The following is an 18944-nucleotide window of genomic DNA, read 5'->3' as shown; positions in this document are numbered from 1 at the left end:
GGTTAGGCCCTCTTGCCCCTGTGTCTTTTTGACAGAGCAAGTGTGTGTTGTTGGCCCCAGGAACTCACCATCTGCCACATTGCCTTGCTTAGACCTCAACTCTGGTTCTCATATGCACACCATTTGTGAAAAAGCTGACATGACAGAGAGAAAGAGAGAGTATGTGTGCAAGTGAGAATGGGAACAATGCATAACCAGAAGTCATGTAGAAAGTTATTCCACTCTTTGTCACCCAGCCCAACTGTGTTAACCTACCCTTCACTGCCCCCTGGTTCCTTTCCCCTTGATTAAATAAAATGTGTAAGTCATGACTTAAGTTGACCTGTAAATTTTTCTGTTGCATACCTGCTGGGATAGCGTACACTTGCAGCGAGGAAATTTCCCAAACAAGGAGCTCAGAGGGGACGGAGAGATTGTACTAAAGTGACAGCTCATAAGGGCTAAAGGCTAGGTAATTAATATGTTGTTCTACTTAAGCTATAATTATAACCACAACCCTACACTATTTCCATGAGACACCTGCCAAGCAATTTTACTTTTACACACTTTAGAAGTGTTCAAAAATAAAGATTGTCAAGGTGTGGCTTGCACACAGGCTATAACATGTTTTCTTTCTTTCTTTTTTTTTGAATCTTTGCAATTCTAAATCATTCATAAACAAGTCTAGAGCCTTATTGATACTAACAGATTTATTTTTATTTAAAAATTTTATTGGTTTTACTTGCTTGCTCTTTTAGTATCTCAAATCAATAGCTTAAAAATAGCTTAAATTCTATACATGGAAGTTACTCTTCTAAAAATAATTCACCTTATAAAACCATTTTCTTCACACTAGGTTATTAACCCTCCAGATATATGCTAAAATGTCCCTATTGTAAATCCATTGGCAGGCTCAGGACTCTGTGGCCCGTGTTTTGAATCGACTATTTCCTCTTGATACAGTGATCTAATAACTTCTGCTTAGGTCAGGGAAAAATAAAACACTCAAGATGAAAGCTTGCAATGCAAATCTGTTTACTTTTTCTATACAAATTTCACTGTAATATACTTTCTTTGACAGTATGCAGGGCCAGTATTTCCTCTGAAGTACACTTTTGTAGAAACCAATAATGATTTTTCTAGGAATGTTTTCTAGCCTCATTAAAGAACTGAAAATAATTAAGTCGAAAACTCTAGCTAAATTGAGACATTTTATACTTTCATTTTAAATATACTTTCCTTAGTTTTTGTTAGATTTACATATTCAGAATGTGCAAGTGACTAAAAATAATTATTTCAAACTATAGATGAGATGAAGCAAAAAGTTTCAGACACTTTTACAGAAAGACTTGATCATAGTCATGTTGTAAGATTATTGAAAGAAAAAAGATAATGTATTTCCTAAAATGTTAAAAGAAGATATAATTGGAAAGAATCCTTATAATAGAGTAAAATCAAAGGTAATGTCCTAATCAAATTGTTCACCCCAATATGTATATTCAAATTAATGAACAATTTTACATGCAGCCAACCTTGAATGGCCAACTCTTCCACAATTTACATAATGAATCAAAGTTTAGTATTATGAGATGCTGAGAAAAAATTTAACCAAGGTGACACAATATTGTGATAGTATTTCTCCACTTCTTAAGCACTATATTCATAATTCCATGCATTCCATAGGAGTGTGATCATCATCACACTATACTTAAAGAAGCAGATAATTTGGATGCCTGAGTGTGAGAATAAAAATATTTGGACAACCTGTTCTTAGCATGTTGTCCTATCAGAAACTCCATTTAATTTAAACCAATGATTTTCAATTCAGTTATATCCAACATTACCTTTTTATAATAAATATTTTGTAAAGCCTTTAACTATGCTGAAATGACATTTACAAATAGCAAAAGTCACCAAATATAGGAAGCAGAAGGTATCAGTGTCCCACCATATCTTCCCAGACTAATCATTCCAGTACATGCCCCCACCCCCAGCATCCTCCAGAGTCACTCTTGACTATGACTCTGCCTAAATGCTTTCTCTCAGCCTGGCCAAGGAACAGAGAAGAAATGCTGGGGACTTAATGTCCCAGTCTTCAGTCAACCACCTGTAGAAGCTTAAGATCAATAGCTCAACCCTCATTCCTCAGATAGAACAACTCCTCGGCATGTTCTACATGGTCTCCTGGAGCTGCCCAGCAGAACTGCTCCTCAACAGTCCACAGTGGCAACTTGCTTAATACTGTGACTCTAGGCTGCCATTCTATGCTTTTCTACTTCCCACTGCTTAGCCAGTGCTTTTATACTAGCCTCCTAAATAAAGTGCCTGTACATAAAACGTTGTATCAGGGTCTGCTTCCAGGGTAACCCCAATCAAAACAATACATCAACTTTTTAAAAAATCAAAATAATGCCATAAATGTAATATAAGGAAGTGACATAGTAAAATTCTATTTCATCATGTAAAGGCTTAGGCACAAGGCTACACATGAATTAATCCACACATAGTGAAGTAGTCAGATAGTTACTTCCCTCCTTGGAATCACCATGAATAGAATACCTGGAAATGCAGACTCAACAGGGGTGATGTATTGCCAACTACCGTAAGTGGTATGATTTCTCAGGCACATCTGGTAAAATTCTGAGCTAACTAAGCCCAAACGTCCTTTGATTTTCATGGTAGTTCAGTAACATATGGAGAGCAAAAGGACTTTTTATGTATCCTGTTATTTATAAATAAGTGTTTACTTATATGACTACCCAGAAAAACATTAAAATGTTTTGTGGTAGAAAGGACAGTTTTGCAATGTACTCCTGGTCAGCCCACATAATGCATCCTTGGCCCTGCCCACAATGCTAGTGGCACAGCAAAGGAAAGGAAAGGGAATAGCACAGTGGCTAAAGGCCCTGGATGTAGACTTCTTCAGCTTAAATCCCCCCTTCACTTTTTGTTAGAGGTAAGAATTTATTTATTTATCAGGCTTATATACCTTATCTGTAAAGTGACAAAAACCACATTCTCTAACTCAGGATTGTTCTGAGATTAAATGAGTAAAACAGTGTCTGGCACAAACCGGGGGTTTAAAAAATATTAGCTATTATTATACTCATAGCTAAATGATCTTTCTAACTCAAATCATCTCTCTTATGTGACCACAGTAAGAAATAAGTTGTGCAGTATATAAAAGTATGGGTTTAAGACTTCCAGCGAAGATGGAGGCACACGTAGATACACTGTGCCTCCTTACAAAATCAAAAGAAGACAAGAACAAATTTAAAAACAAAAACAACCAGAACTACCAGAAAATTGAACTGTATGGAAGTCTGACAACCAAAGAATTAAAGAAGAAACATTCATCCAGACCAGTAGGAGGGGTGGTACAGGCAGTGAGAGTAGAAAGGACTCACAGCAAAGCAGCAGCTGAAGGACCAGGGAAGGTGAGGCAGTAGCTGGCAGAGTGAGTAGTCCCACATTTGCTTGCAGATAAACCAGAAAGAACAACTGGGGAGAGAGACAGACCACGCAACCCAGGGCTCTAGACCAGAGAAATAAAGCCACAAAAGCTCTGACTGAAAAAACCTGTGGGGGTTGCAGTTGAGGGAGAAACTCCCAGCCTCACAGGAAAGTTTGTTGGAGAGACCCACAGGGTCCTAGAACGTATACAAATCCACACACCTGGAAATCAGCACCAGAAGGGCCCAATTTGCTTGTAGGTAGTGGAGGAAATAACTGAAAGCTGGCTGAAGCTGAGCAAGGGGCATTGTTCCCTCTCAGACCCCTTCCCCACATACAGTGCCACAATGCAGCAACATGGCTTGCCTCAACCTGGCGAATACCTAAGGCCCCTTACTATGTAACAAAAAAATGGAAAAACAGACCAAATGAAAAAACAGACAAAAGCTTCAGAAAAAGTACAACTAAGCAATGAAGAGATAACCAGCCTACCAGATGCACAGTTCAAAACACTGGTAATCAGGATGCTCACAGAAAAGGCTGATTATGGTCATAAAATAGAGGAAAGTGTGAAGGATATGCAAAGTGAAATAAAGGAAAATGTGCAGGGAACCAACAGTGAAGGGAAGGAAACCAGGACTCACATCAACAGCTTGGACCAGAGGAAGAAATAAATATTCAACCAGAACAGAATGAAAAAACAAGAATTCAAAACAAATGAGGAGAGGCTCAGTAACCCCCGGGACAACTTTAAATGTTCCAACATCCGAGTCATAGAGGTACCAGAAGGAGAAAAGGAAGAGCAAGAAATTGAAAACTTAATTGAAAAAAACAGTGAAGGAGAACTTCCCTACTCTGGCAAAGGAAATAGACTTCCAGGAAGTCCAGGAAGCTCAGAGAGTCCCAAAGAAGTAGGAGCCTAGGAAGCACACACCAAGGTACGCATCATAATTACATTACCCAAGATTAAAGATTAGGAGAGAATCTTAAAAGCAGAAAGAGGAAAGGAGACAGTTACCTCCAAAGGAATTCCCATAAGACTCTCAGCAACTTCTCAAAAGAAACCTTCCAGGCAAGAAGGAGCTGGAGAGAAGTATTCAAAGTCATGAAAGGCAAGAACCTACACACAAGATTATTCTATCCAACAAAGCTATCATTTAGAATGGAAGGGCACATAAACTGCTTCCCAGATAAGGTCAAGTTAAAGGAGTTCATCATCACCAAGCCCTTACTATATGAAGTGTTAAAGGGACTTCTCTAAGAAAAAGAAGATACAAAATATGAACAGTAAAATGACAACAAACTCACAACTATCAAGAACTGAACCTAAAAAATCAAAAACAAAAAACTAAGCAAACAACTAGAACAGGAACAGAATCACAGAAATGGAGATCACATGGAGGGTTATCAGTGGGGAGGGGGGAGGGTAGAATGGGAGAAAAATTACAAGGAATAAGAAGCATAAATAGTAGGCACCAAATAGACAGGGGGAGGTTAAGAATAGTATAGGAAATGTAGAAGCCAAAGAACCTATATGTACAATCCACAGACATGAACTAAGGTGGGGGGATATAGGTGGGAGGAAGGGTTCATGGTAGAGGGAAATAAAAAGCGGAAAATGGTACAACTGTAATAGCATAATCAATAACATATATTTAAAAATATGGGTTTAAGCATATGATGTTAAGTTTCCCAGGCATCATCTGTAAATTTACCATCATTCCATGTTTTCCCTCCACCTCTTCTCTACTGTCCATCCTTGGTCACTTGTAACTTCCAGAAACAATAACCTGATGGGTGTATTATTATAGGCCTGGTACCCTGATGCATAATTAGGAAATCATATAAAAGGTGAGTGTGGGGAATAAAGAGAAAAGAAAAGTCTTGATTTAGCATCCCTCTACCCCCTCTCTGGCTAAATCAAAGAAACACAGGCAGCTAACTAAAGAATTTGAATAACAAACAAGATGACGTATAGGGACCCACAGCTGTAAACTGTAAAGTGAGGTACAAATTTAAAAGTGCTTTTGTTCTTGTTGTTTATTAATAGTATCATTAGTCACACAGCTGTTAGAATGGCTGCTAGAAAAGAAACAGAAACTTAGCATCATAATTTATAAAGGAGATAGTTGAGAACCAAGACTAGGGGTTGCCTAAAAAGAAATGAGAAAAGAGCAAATTGACAGCTCCACCAAAGAGGGTGCTTTGTGATGAAGGACTGGCTGGGACATGATGATACTAAGTTAAGCAGAGGTGCAAAAGTAAAAAAAAAAAAAAAATTAAAAGGTCAGTTTTTTAAGGCTGCAGAAGTCTTCTTTTTTATTGTTATTCCATTTAATGTTGTCCCAATTTTTTCCCCTTTGCTCTCCTCTGCCAAGCCCATCCCCTGCTCCCACAGTCAATCCCCAAACTGTTGTCCATGTCAGTGGGCCATTTATACTTGTTCTTTGACTAGTCCTTCCCCCTTCTTTCCACTGTTACCCTCCCTCCTCCTCTCCTCTGGCAGCTGTCAGTGTGTTCCATGTTTCCACATCTGTGGTTCTGTTTTGTTTGTTAGTTTATTTTGTTTATTAGATCACTCTTATAAGTGGTAGTTGTCTTTCACCACCTGGTTCATTTCACTTAGCATAATGCTCTCCAGTTCCATCCATACTGTTGCAAAAGGTAGGAGTTCCTTCTTTCATTGTGCTGTGTAGTATTCCATTGCATAAATGTACCACAGTTTTGTTTTGGTTTTTTTTGACCCACTCGTTTACTGATGGGCACTTAGGCTGTTTCTAGAACTTGGCTATTCTAAATAGCACTGCTATTCACATAGGGGTACTTAAGTTCCTTTGAATTGGTGTTTTGGAATTCTTAGGATATATTCCCAGCCGTGGAATTGCTGGATAAAAATTCAGTTCCATTTTTAATTTTTTGAAGGAAATTTCATACTGTTTTCCACAGTAGCTGCACCAGTCTGCATGCCCACCAACAGTGCACAAGGGTTCCCTTTTCTCCATATCCTCACTACCAGTTGTTGTTTATTGATTTACTAATGATAGCCATTCTGCCAAGTGTAAGGTGATTGATCTAGAACAAATACTCCAAAAATTTATATTGAATCAAAAAAGACCCAGAATAACCTCAACAATCTTGAGAAAGAGGAATAAAGTTGGAAGGATCCCAAAACCTAGTACAAAAATATACTACAAGGCCACTGTAATCAAAATAGTCTGGTACTGGCATAAGAGCAGACACACAGATCAGTGGAACAGCATAGTGAGCCCAGAAATAAGCCCATGTCTCTATGGTCAATTAGTATTTGACAAAGTGACCACGAGCATACAATGGAGTAAATATAGTCTCTGCAACAAATGGTGTTGGGAGAACTGGACAGCCACATGCAAAAAAGAAAAAGAAAAAGAAAAAGAAACTAGACCACCAACTTACACCACACACGAGAATAACTCAAAATACATGAAACTAAAAGTCTTGATATCATAAAAGTCCTAGGGGAATACATAGGCAATAAAATTTCAGATATTCCACACAGCAATATTTTCACTGATATGTCCCCTAGGGCAAGGGAAATAAAGGAAAAAATTAACAAGTGGGACTAAATCAAATTAAAAAGCTTCTACATGGCTAAAGAAACCATAATCAAAATGAAAAGGGAACCAACCACATGAAAGAACATATTTGCCAATGATACATTGGACAAGGGTTTAGTCTCCAAAATATATAAAGAACTCATACAATTCAACACTGGGAAGACAAATAATCTAATTAAAAAATGGGCAAAGGGCCTGAACAGACACTTCTGCAAGGAGGACATACAGATGATCCATAGACATATGAAAAGATGCTCAACATCACTAGCCACCAGAGAAAAGCAAGTGAAAATGCAGAAGTGTTCTTGAAGAAAGGACTGCATTGATTCATGTAGCGTGTAATGGAAACTCAGATAATGAAATAAAACCAGCATTTAAAATTTTCAAGCTGAGAATTCATTGCCATGACAACCCTCTCAGAACAGAACTTGTATAACAAAATAAGATTCACTTCACTATACCTTAAAATGAAAACCTACATTAGAGTGAAACAATTAAATGCAGAATTTCAAAGTTGCTTATTGCCAAAATACCTACAGGTAGCACTGAATTTATACATCTATCATCTCTTCCATTGGAAGCTATTATTTCTTAAAATCTATGACTCATGGAGGAAGCATCATCTAACTTTGAGGGCTCTTTGTTGACATTGGGTATCTCCTACCCATGAAGATTTACAATTATCTCCACCCAATAAATAATCTAGCATGACACTCATTTGAAAATCACAGTGGTGCACACATTTAAACAAATGCTCAGACAACTTCTGGTCTGTCCATAATCACATAAAACTATTAAATCCATACATCAATTAATTGTTAGATTTAATGGAAAAATATTTTAACCTAAATAATATCTGGTGTTAGTTTATGATCATTTTAATAAAACATCTATTTTATTATTACATGTCCTCTTTACTCAAAGAATGACAAACTGAGTACACTATATTTTGTCAATTAAAAGTTTTCTTAAATATTTAATGCTGGCAAACATGAACCTATGTAACTGATACTGAGAGAATAAATCACTTTTTTTTGTGATCCTTTTTGAATGGGATGGATTAGGTTCCTAAAATTGAACCCTATAGTAGAATTTGCAATTGAGGTATGCATAATCATGTTGTAATAACTAGAGAAATAGAGGTTAAGAATAATTTACAAAAATCATTATAAAATATTTGTATGCTCACTATACAAAACACACACACACACATACACACACAGGCAACATGATACACAAGATAATATCTATGCCACCCTCTCCATCAGCACCTACTGGTAATGGATACAGTATTACTATTTCCATTTTACAGCCCTTGCTCAATAGAAGTTTTCCCTCTCAGCCTTCAACCCTACACTTACCCCTAAAGTTTTACCAAGATTTTCACCGATAGGAACAATTTTCATTCATTCATATGTTTTAAGTAATATACATGCAAGAGGGTATTTTGAATATGGGTTTTCCCTCTCCAATTCCACAATATCCTTTTAATATTCTCAGGACACAGCATTGTCACAGAAGTGAAAACAAATTAGTTGCTTATTTTTAAAAATATATTTATTGATTATACTATTACAGTTGTCCCTTCCCCCCCTTCACTCCACTCCATCCTGCTCACCCCCTCCCTCCCATGTTCCCCCCCTATAGTTCATGTCCATGGGTCATACTTATAAGTTCTTTGGCTTCTACATTTCCTACACTATTCTTACCCTCCCCCTGTCTATTTTCCACCTATCATTTATGCTATTTATTCTCTGTACCTTTCCCCCCTCTCTCCCCTTCCCACTCCCCTGTTGATAACCCTCCATGTGATCTCCATTTCTGTGGTTCTGTTCCTATTCTAGTTGTTTGCTTAGTTTGCTTTTGTTTGTTTTAGGTGTGGTTGTTAATAACTGTGAGTTTGCTGTCATTTTTACTGTTCATATTTTTTATCTTCTTTTTCTTAGATAAGTCCCTTTAACATTTCATATAATAAGGGCTTGGTGATGATGAACTCCTTTAACTGGACCTTCTCTGAGAAGCACTTTATCTGCCATTCCATTCTCAATGATAGCTTTGCTGGATACAGTCATCTTGGAAGTAGGTCCTTGCCTTTCATGACTTGGAATACTTCTTGCCAGCCCCTTCTTGCCTGTAAGGTCTCTTTTGAGAAATCAGCTGACAGTCTTATGGGAACTCCTTTGTAGGTAACTGTGTCCTTATTTCTTGCTGCTTCTAAGATTCTCTCCTTCTGTGTAATCTTGGGTAATTAGTTATGATGTGCCTTGGTGTGTTCCTCCTTGAGTCCAGCTTCTTTGGAACTCTCTGAGCTTCCTGGACTTCCTGGAAGTCAATTTCCTTTGCCAGATTAGGGAAGTTCTCCTTCATTATTTGTTCAAATAAGTTTCTAATTTTTTGTTCTTCCTCTTCTCCTTCCGGCACCCCTATAATTCAGATGTTGGAATGTTTAAAGATGTCCTGGAGGTTCCTAAGCACCTCCTCATTTTTCTGAATTCTTGTTTCTTCATTCTTTTCTGGTTGGATGTTTCTTTCTTCCTCTGGTCCACACCATTGATTTGAGTCCCAGTTTCCTTCCCATCACTCTTGGTTCACTGTACATTTTCCTTTGTTTCTCTTAGCATTGGCTTCATTTTTTCATCTGGTTTTCAAACAAATTCAACCAATTCTGTGAGCGTCTTGATAACCAGTGTTTTGAACTGTGCATCTGATAGGTTGGCTATCTCTTCCTCGCTTAGTTGTATTTTTTCTGGAGCTTTGAAGTGCTCTGTCATTTGGGCCTTTTTTTTTTGTCTTGGTGCACCAGTTATGTAAAGAGACGGAGCCTTAGGTGTTCACTGGGGTGGAGTAATGCTGGTCCCTGCACTGTGATGCTGTACATGGGGGAGGTGCCGAGAGGGAGCAATGGTGCTTGCTCCACTCTCTGTCAGGTTTCAGTCACCCCCTCTGCTACCCACAATCAAACTGGGCCCTTCTGGTGCTGATTCCCAAGTGGGTGGGCTTGTGCACACTCTAGGCTCCTGTGGGTCTCTCCAACTAACTCTCCTGTGAAGCTGGGAGTTTCTCCCACTGCCGCCTCAACCCCCATGGGTGTTTTCAATCAGAGGTTTGAAGCTTTATTTCCCCACTCTGGAGCCCTGGGTTGTGCGGTCTGCTTCGCTCCCCTGCTGTTCCTCCCAGTTTATCTATGTGCAAATGTGGGGCCACGGGGTCTGCTAGGAGGCACTCCCTGTTCCACAATCTGCCACCTCACTGAGTCCTCCAGCCACTGCCTGGCCGCGAGTCCTCTCCACCCGGCTGCCATTTCCGCCCCTCCTACCGGTCTGGATGAATCTTTTTTCTTTATCCCCTTGATTGTTGGACTTCCATGCAGTTGAATTTTCTGTCAGTTCTGGTTGTTTTTTGTTTTTAAATTGTTGTTGTCCTTCTTTTGGTTGTGCGAGGAGGCACAGAGTGTCTACCTACACCTCCATCTTGTCCAGAAGCCTAGCTGCTTATTTTATTTGCCTGCTTATTCATTTCTCAAGTCACATGTATTAGAATAGTGTGGTTCTAAAATTTAGGTTGAAATATTAGTATATCATTTATTATTGTTTAATTTGCATAGATTTTTATGTCATTTATTACCTGGGAGTAACTCATATTATGGTCATTAGTACAAATAAATAATTAACATTTTGAAATGATTTTATTTCTAAGAAAAATATATATATATGAAGAGCACTGTGGTTCTACACTTGGGTCTATTTTTTGACATCTACCTTTATCTTTCCTAAGGTTTTATTGAGTAAACCTGCACTCTCCTTGACTTTTCTTTCAACTGTTTCTTTCTTATTCTCTTTCCAGTTGCTTCTGTCTATAATTATCCCCTACATGGCACCTTACATTTTTGCCTACACTGGAATCAACATTATCAAGCTTGTCAAGAATATATATGTAAGTAGATATATATATATTTGATTTTTCTTCAAGTGAGACTCTAGTTAGAGAAAAATACCTGAATTATATTGAAAGTAAGTTGTAAGGAATAAGATACTTGCACAAACTAGGTCTGGGAAGTGTGACATATTGTCAGATTTTTATTCAAAATTATGATAAGAGTGGAACAAGAATCATAATTTAAATCCTAAATTAAAACATCCCTTGGTATTTGCTGTGCTAATTACTAATTCATAGAAGAGACATGCCACTGTGAAATAAACCATTAAATGTATTAGTATATTTTTATTCCTTAAAAATTTAAGGCAAACATGTGGGTATACATGTTTAAAATCCACCAAAAAGAATGGATAGGAAAAATGTAAGGAAATTTTCTGTCCTAAATTAATAAAAAAAAATTTTTCACAGGGAAAATTTTATCCATATATGTCATATCCAGCAACTAAATAACTACCTTGTTTCTAGAGAGTTATGTACAACTACCACTTTCCCTCTCATCTAATTAAAATATCTCTCCTTTTAGCAAAAGTAGGAGGTAAGCAAATGTATTTGTACCCCCCTTTGTTTTCTGTTTCTCCCAGCCTCTCTTCAGAGTTGCTTTCAATTCTCCTCCTCCCCCAGACTGAGGTGCATAATCTGTCTATCTCCCTCTAATTTATCCTGCTCAAGTGAAAAGTAATTTGATAATTCCTTCATATTAAATTATTAGAAAATTAATTATCTGCTGATTCCATGATTGTTTATATTTTAAAGGGAAATTACAGAGAAAGAACAATGCCTGACCATCATAAATTACTCATTAATTATGGAATTTCAGACATCCGTGGGAAGATATTTAAATGTGATGAGAGAGCTAGAAAGTACTCTCAAATCATAGAATGAACAAGATGATCTTGTCTATTTATTTCTCAGGATGGTCAGGAGATGGAGACAAATCATATATTTGAAGATAACAAGTACATTCTCTGGAGGATACTTTAAAAATACCTTGGTACACAGTGGATGTTATTATTTATTAAATAAGTACATGACCATACAGTTTGTTTTACCTCCAGTAAAAATCTGAAAAATATTCATTTGGAGAAATTAGAGTAAAGCAGTTATTTCTGACCCCTCTACTGTGATCCCAAAGCCTTTGGTTTAATTTGGCAGAAAAGTGGTGCCTATCAAATATTTCATTTGTTCATGGACATTACCCTCCCCTCTGCAGTAGAGATGACTATGGGAACAGAAATGATGTGTACCACTTCTAATCTGAGACAGCAAAAATTTCATGCATGATTTTGCCAAGTCTGCTCTCTGGCTGAAGAGGTTGTCAGTTCCAGATAGTACAACTATGAGATGATGGAATGTCCACAAGCCAGGGTCTCTGAATATGAGTCACTGAGATTTTGAAGACATTTGTAATTACAGCATAGCCTGGCTGTGCTGTGGTTCAGACCAATAGAGTAATATATTCTCATATGGCATTTACTATATTGGCTCATAGATAATTTGTTATATACTTGCTACCCCATTTTAACTGGTTACTCCTTATTTATTTTCATAGCTTTGTTCTAAAACAAAACATAGTTGAAAAACCATATTGATAACTTGGACTTGTGACTGGCATCTAAAGGTGGGGGGGGGAGCAATCTTATGGGACTGAGTCCTAACCTTTGAGAGCTGATAGTGTTCAAATAGATAGTATCAGGATTGAGTTAAATTGTAGGACACCCTGTTGGTATTGCATAGAATTGCTTGGTGTGGGTTAGAACCTCCACACATTTGGTGACTAGAAGTGTTTTGTGTGAGTACTAAATTAGATTCACAGGGAAGAAACTCAAAGTAGGGGAGAATGAGGTTTTTCTACACTGGAGGAGGAAAAAATTGAATTTTTCTTTGCAAATATACTAACTGAATACTTTATAATAACATATTTCTGGTTTAAAAGAATCAATAAATGATATGATAAATGTCTAGAAGTCTAGTTTTCAAAACAGATTTCAAAGGAAGAATGATGTCAATCTCCTAAATTCACCAAATCATAAAGTGTGAAAATATCCTATACTTGAAGTAATATTGACAAATGCTTTACAAGAGCATTATATATTTTAAGTTATATCCATTACTTCCAATGCCCCCATAATACCTCACAAATTAGGTCTGAGACAGCAGTAATAATTTACTGATTATTTGTATGTGGCAACCAAGGCTACAATATATTGACACTTCTTGTCCATGGTCACACAGTGATAATTGTTAAACAAACACTAAGCTACCCTGGTACAAAAAGGTTTATGAGAAATTTTCTGTGACGTATACAAATGAGCTCAAGTTAATTTTTTTCATATTAATAAGCAGGCTTTTTATATCAACCATCTCTTCCCATCTATTGTCATAAATCTACAAAGTACAAGCCTAAAATGTAAAACACCTATCCGGTCTTAATCAGATTTCTAAGAATTTTCAATTAACCTCCAAATAATGAGGATCTGATGACATTAGCATTATTATGTTTTTAACGTTGCTCAAGAATATGACATTCCATGCAAAGTAGAAAGCCACATTTCCTCTTTCAAGAAAAAAAAAAAAAAACTGGGGAGGGAAGGAGGGAAAGGAAGGAAAGGGAAAGAAAGAGGGAAGAAAAATAGATTTTTTCTTTTTATGAATAATATAGAAGACATTCAATGATGACTCCAGTCAACCATGCCATAACATGGAGATTAATTTAGCTGAACATTTTATTTCACATTTAGCAGATATTTTCCATCTCCATTTTTAATTACTAATATTGCAATAACTTCAGTTTAGCACTACCTGCTAATTTTACCCAAGTAACATGTATACTTTCAAAATATCATCAAAGAAGTTAAGGTTGACCTAATTCCTATCCCAAAATGACTAGAGTATTGCTTATGTCCATCTGCAGGCCATCTGATAAAAGTTAGTTTAAATTAGTCCATGATTCTTCATCTCCTTTCCCAGTGGAGGTAAGTAGTACAGCAGTAGATATTATTGTATTAAGGTCGTCTTAGTTAGGAATGTTTCTTTTTCCTATTAAAAGAATGGGTGCTATTTTTTACACTGTTTGTAATGGTCTAGCCTCTCCTTTCCTTACTTGCCAAAATGACAACAGCAACAAAAATAGAGATGGTAGTTAATTAATTGGTAAATTCTCTTCAGGTCTCAACGTCCATGTCTTCCAACTTGAAACTTCTATACATAACCATTTCTCCAAGTACTTCAGCCCCTTGCCCTTTAAAATCAATAAGCCATATTGACAACATTTTAATTATCCTCTGAGTGTGCACACCTGTTTTGATTTTCCTATTTTTCCTGTAGAGAACTAAATTAGCCAACTGGTTTAGTAGTTTGATTTGCTCCATTCTCTTTGAACTTGAGTTTTCTCCTCTAAGATAGAAAATAAGACAGTCTTACTTATTGATTCATTTGCAAAGAGAATTTTTTTAAAATCAAAGAGTGAAATAAAATATTCAGCTCTGTTAATAATTACACAAAGATTTAAAAGGCTATATAATTGACTTATAATTTTTTTTTATTTTAAGCAAACTCACTAATGTACATTGAAAAAGTCACTTTATAATTATATTCATGCATGAAAAATACAGTGATGATTAAGCTTATCTAAAAGTGTCTGACTCTCCATGCTTCTTCATGCAAATAATAAAACCACCTCTTTTATGAACTCGCAAGCAATGCTGATCCATTCAAACTTACAAGAAGTCAAATTTTAACTGCCCTAAAATTTCTGCAAGGCCGTACTTTAGGTAAAAAGATCCAAGGATTCTGCCCCAATTAACTGACTCTCGGGTATTTACACTCTTACTTTTTCTCATAGTTTTCTTTTCCTTGTGTAATTGAGATTCAATAAATGTAGTACATATTGTAAAAGAAAAGCAGGTGAATAAATACCTCCAAATCCAACTAGAGAAGACTGCCTTTCATCTCAGGCTACTGGTTAAGAAATATATTAGATCCACATTTTCTGAACTCTCTCTGCCTAAACTGATAAAACTTAGAAGGAATGTGGCATACCCAATCACAGAATATTACTTCAGGAAAAGGAAAATAAATCTTAAAGAATAACAACTGCCAAGTAAAAACATGCATGCATTCTTCAAAAGACAATGGCAAAATGAGAGAGGAAACTAGACGAGATGGTTCCAGTTCTGGGGTTCTAAATTGTTCATGATGTTTTAAATTCCAAACAGCATGAACAATTTAGCAAATATTTAGGGCATACAAAAAAGTGGAGCCATGATAACCAACAGATGACATCACTAAGATCCTCAAACTTAGTTTTCAGAATTTTTTGATTACCTTTAATCTTTATTGTATTTTTTTACATTATCATTTAGTCCCCTTATACTCTTCTCCCCCCTAGCAATCACCACATCAAAATTTTGGAAATGATTTTCTACCCTTGTTTTGGACAAGACTGATTTCTGAAATATAAAGGCTGAAAAAGAATAAGAAATAAAGAATGTAAAAGTACTTACAACTGATCGGATGTTATTTTCTTTCACCAGCTTCAGAGATGATTTATAGCAATTTGCAAGGTCTTCCTTGTGGGAACCATTAATATGGCCTCTTGCTATCGGCCCTACCGTGTGGATGACATCTGTAAATGCAAAAGGAATAAAAATAGGATAAGCAAGGTATTTTTCACTTTTCACATAATTTGTGCTTTATTTATTTTAGGTATTTGTGTTGAAGCCTGGAGACAAGTAAGCTAGGAAAGGCTGGGGATGCAAATGCTTCTCTGGTAAAAGATTTGAGATAGTACAACCTCTGGCAGGAGGCTCTTTCCCAGGGAGGTGACAACTGTGAAAAGGGACCCCTACCAACATATTGTTTCATCATCATCGGTCAGATCCAAGTGGCAAATTATAATGTAAGATGCAAATAATTGGCGCCCTGGCAAAAGGTAAAACCTTGATAGGAAATAAACTAAGAAATAATTGCCTGAAAGATGAGCATTCTGAATTGACACAGGAAGGAAGAATCAATGCTACACATTGCCTTATTTGTAAATAAGATGATAGATTCATGAACTGTACCCAATAAAGAAGGGAAAGCTCCTGAAAATATCTCAAGATAATTTATAATTATAAGTAATAAACTTAAAAAGAGTAACACCCCTGACAATTTTAGTGTCTGCTATGATGAAGTAATCACTTGAGCTAACATTGACCCCACCCCTACCAATTTTAAAATGCAACCTTCCAATCCTCACATACATGAGGTATCCTAGGGATAATAGTCCCAAATTATTATTTAGCCTCTATTTTTTACTATGTAGCGTGGGGCAAAAAATAGGTTTATAGTTTGTATGGAAAATAATAAAATAATTAATAAATAATAATACAAGAATAAGCTGTGTTTTGCATACTCATAACTGTAAATCTACTTTTGCCCAACCCCTGTATTAAAACTTTCAAAAAGCAATCTAAACTTTTCAACCTCTATTTATATTTAAAAACAAAATTTAATTTTTCTTTTTTTGCACATAAAACCAGCCATTGTGTTATTCTTTTAATACCTACACATACATAAACTTTTCATTTTAGGATCATAATAAAAAGGGCTGTCCTAACTCTAAGTCCATAAAGATTATTCAAAAAAATTAATTCAAATTATTTGAAAATGCCTTAAAACCCCTGCTCCCCAGTTTTATAAGTTAATCTAGATTATTAGCCCATTTCATTAATGTAACAACAACTAATCAATTTTTATCAAAAAGAAAAATTCAGTCTAATAGTTTTGGAATATTATAATGAAATGAAATTTTTTTGGCTAATCAGCACCATTTAACTTCAAAAATAATGATGAGAGAATACAAGCACATTCTTATGAGTGAGTGGAATAGTTTTAAATTTCATATGATATTTAAATAGCAGAAAATAAATCCCTAAGGAAAAAAAATCTTTGTTGATTGCCTGCAAAATGTCAAGAGTATCATTTGATGTTTGAGAAAATCACAAAATGTTGATTTCAACTTTTATCTCTGAAACAGTATTTAAACTGTAATCAGATAATATTAAAGATGGTATCTCATGATTAAAATAGGGAGAAATGTCAATAGTCAGTTCATGAGGATGTTATTTCACAAGAAAACCTGGCTTTACTGTGAGAACCACTACAATAAAAGGAAACGATAAAGGAAAATTAGTTTGTATTTATCAAGACAAAGCACACTGATATTTTTTGTAATAATAGTAAGAAGAGTTGAGTATAGTAAAACAAGTCCTGTATCCTATTTAGTGAATTTTATGTGAACATTTTACATTAGTTTCTGTCTTTAATGAATCATATACTATATTAATAAGGTAGATTACACTTTGCTTTACCTTATTATCCCTTTTTACCCAGCTATTGATGTTTTTACCCAGCTATTATAACTCTATAGGGCAGCATTTCCCAAAGTGGGTTCAATACGGTATAAGTGTAAAGGTCAATTAAATTTGGAAATCACTGAGTGAAATTAAGTCAAGCAGTTACCTAAGGTCAGGGACCCTCAGGACCTTAGCATGCCACAGCACCCTTCGAGTCTGCACAACAGGGACACAGAGTGCTTTCTTCCTGAAATACATTTGACTGCTGAAACCTGTTTTGCAGAGTGCCTCGTGGGACTAAGTCTCCACACATTAACCTTTGGAAACCATTCTGGGAAAGTTTTGGCATCCTTATCACATTGTTGAAGGTGGAGTGCATTTTTTTCAGTTCTTCCCCATTGCCTCTTCTGTACATCAAACACTTAGTGTATAAGTAACATGAGGTTATGACCTTCGTTTCCTTATTTTACGGATGGAGAAGGTCAAGAATAAGTGTCTCTTATCTGGGGTCATAAAGATGTATCTAGAGCCAAGTAAAAGCAGGGCTTAGGGGCATGAAATGGGGAGAAAAGAGAGAGAGGAATTTACAAGATCAGGAAACAGTGACATCATAACCTTTTCCCTTGCCTTTTTCTTTAGCCATTAATTTATACATAATGTAAATAACATTTATGAAAAATTAGTCCTTGAATTTCTTTTGTTCTCCATTTAATTTAAAAGTATGAGAAGAAATAGCCAATAAATAAGCCTCCCCAATCTCCAAATATAATCTCTATATTTTATGCTGTATGTTAAACTTACAACATCCAGGATTAAGTGTTATTATTGACCAATATGATGACCTCTCAGATCCACAAAGCTGGAGCTGAATCAATGTGAGACTTGGCAGGACATTTTTTTTATTATTTTACTCATTCATAATATTTACAAGTAGCTCTTCCACACCAAGGACTTCCTTTTTTTCTGTTATAAAATTCAGTCAGGAGCCCTGCCTTCTAATTCCAGCTCCAGTTCTGACTTAACAAATGCCTCAGATGAAGCCATTACTTTATTGGTCTCTGTCTTGGTCTTATTATCTGTAAAACAAACAGCTGCTTAGATGATCTTTGTTGGCTCTTCTGTGCTTATGGCATCATTAATATTTAACTTTTTTATGGAGACAAATTCAGTACAGAATGATGTCTGGGCAGTTGAAGGAACCTTAAACATGGTTAAGTGGCTCAGGGACCTTGTGAATAAGGATTCATTTTAATACCAAAAATATTATAGAGTACTCTTCACAGTAATAATTTCAAAATCCATTGATTGAGAACAAGTTAGAGATAAACTACTATTATAACTTCAATGATGCTTTGTGATAATTTATATTTTATTATTAAACACAGCAGCATTTTCAAATAAATTTGTGGATATAAATACAATAAAGCATTTGTTATGGTATCAATACAACAATGTAAACATAAGTGTTTAATTTGATGTCTGGTGCATGCAGAGGCTCAAGAAGTAGTAATTATCACCACCAGCAGCTGCAGTAACATTCAGGGCATCTTCAAGACACAAGCAAGAATGACAGAGGAGACTTTTTAATGTTTACTTGTTGTATTTTTATCATTTCTGCTCTGGTGTGGAAAGAACACTAGACTTT

The 18944-nt window shown here is 36.0% G+C and overlaps 1 protein-coding gene across 1 annotated transcript in view; it reads right to left on the bottom strand.

The window, feature by feature from the left end:
• Window positions 1-18944, bottom strand: part of MACROD2 (mono-ADP ribosylhydrolase 2) — a 2068729-nt gene that overhangs the window by 856240 nt on the left and 1193545 nt on the right. Inside the window, exon 6 of the mRNA XM_071221798.1 lies at window positions 15464-15585. Within this exon, the coding sequence (XP_071077899.1) occupies window positions 15464-15585 (122 nt within the window). The remainder of the gene's footprint in view (window positions 1-15463; window positions 15586-18944) is intronic.

This window comes from Desmodus rotundus, chromosome 6 (assembly GCF_022682495.2).
Source record: "Desmodus rotundus isolate HL8 chromosome 6, HLdesRot8A.1, whole genome shotgun sequence".
NCBI lineage: Eukaryota > Metazoa > Chordata > Mammalia > Chiroptera > Phyllostomidae > Desmodus > Desmodus rotundus.
Note: the sequence above shows the minus strand (reverse complement) of the source record. Positions and strands in the feature narration are given on the sequence as shown.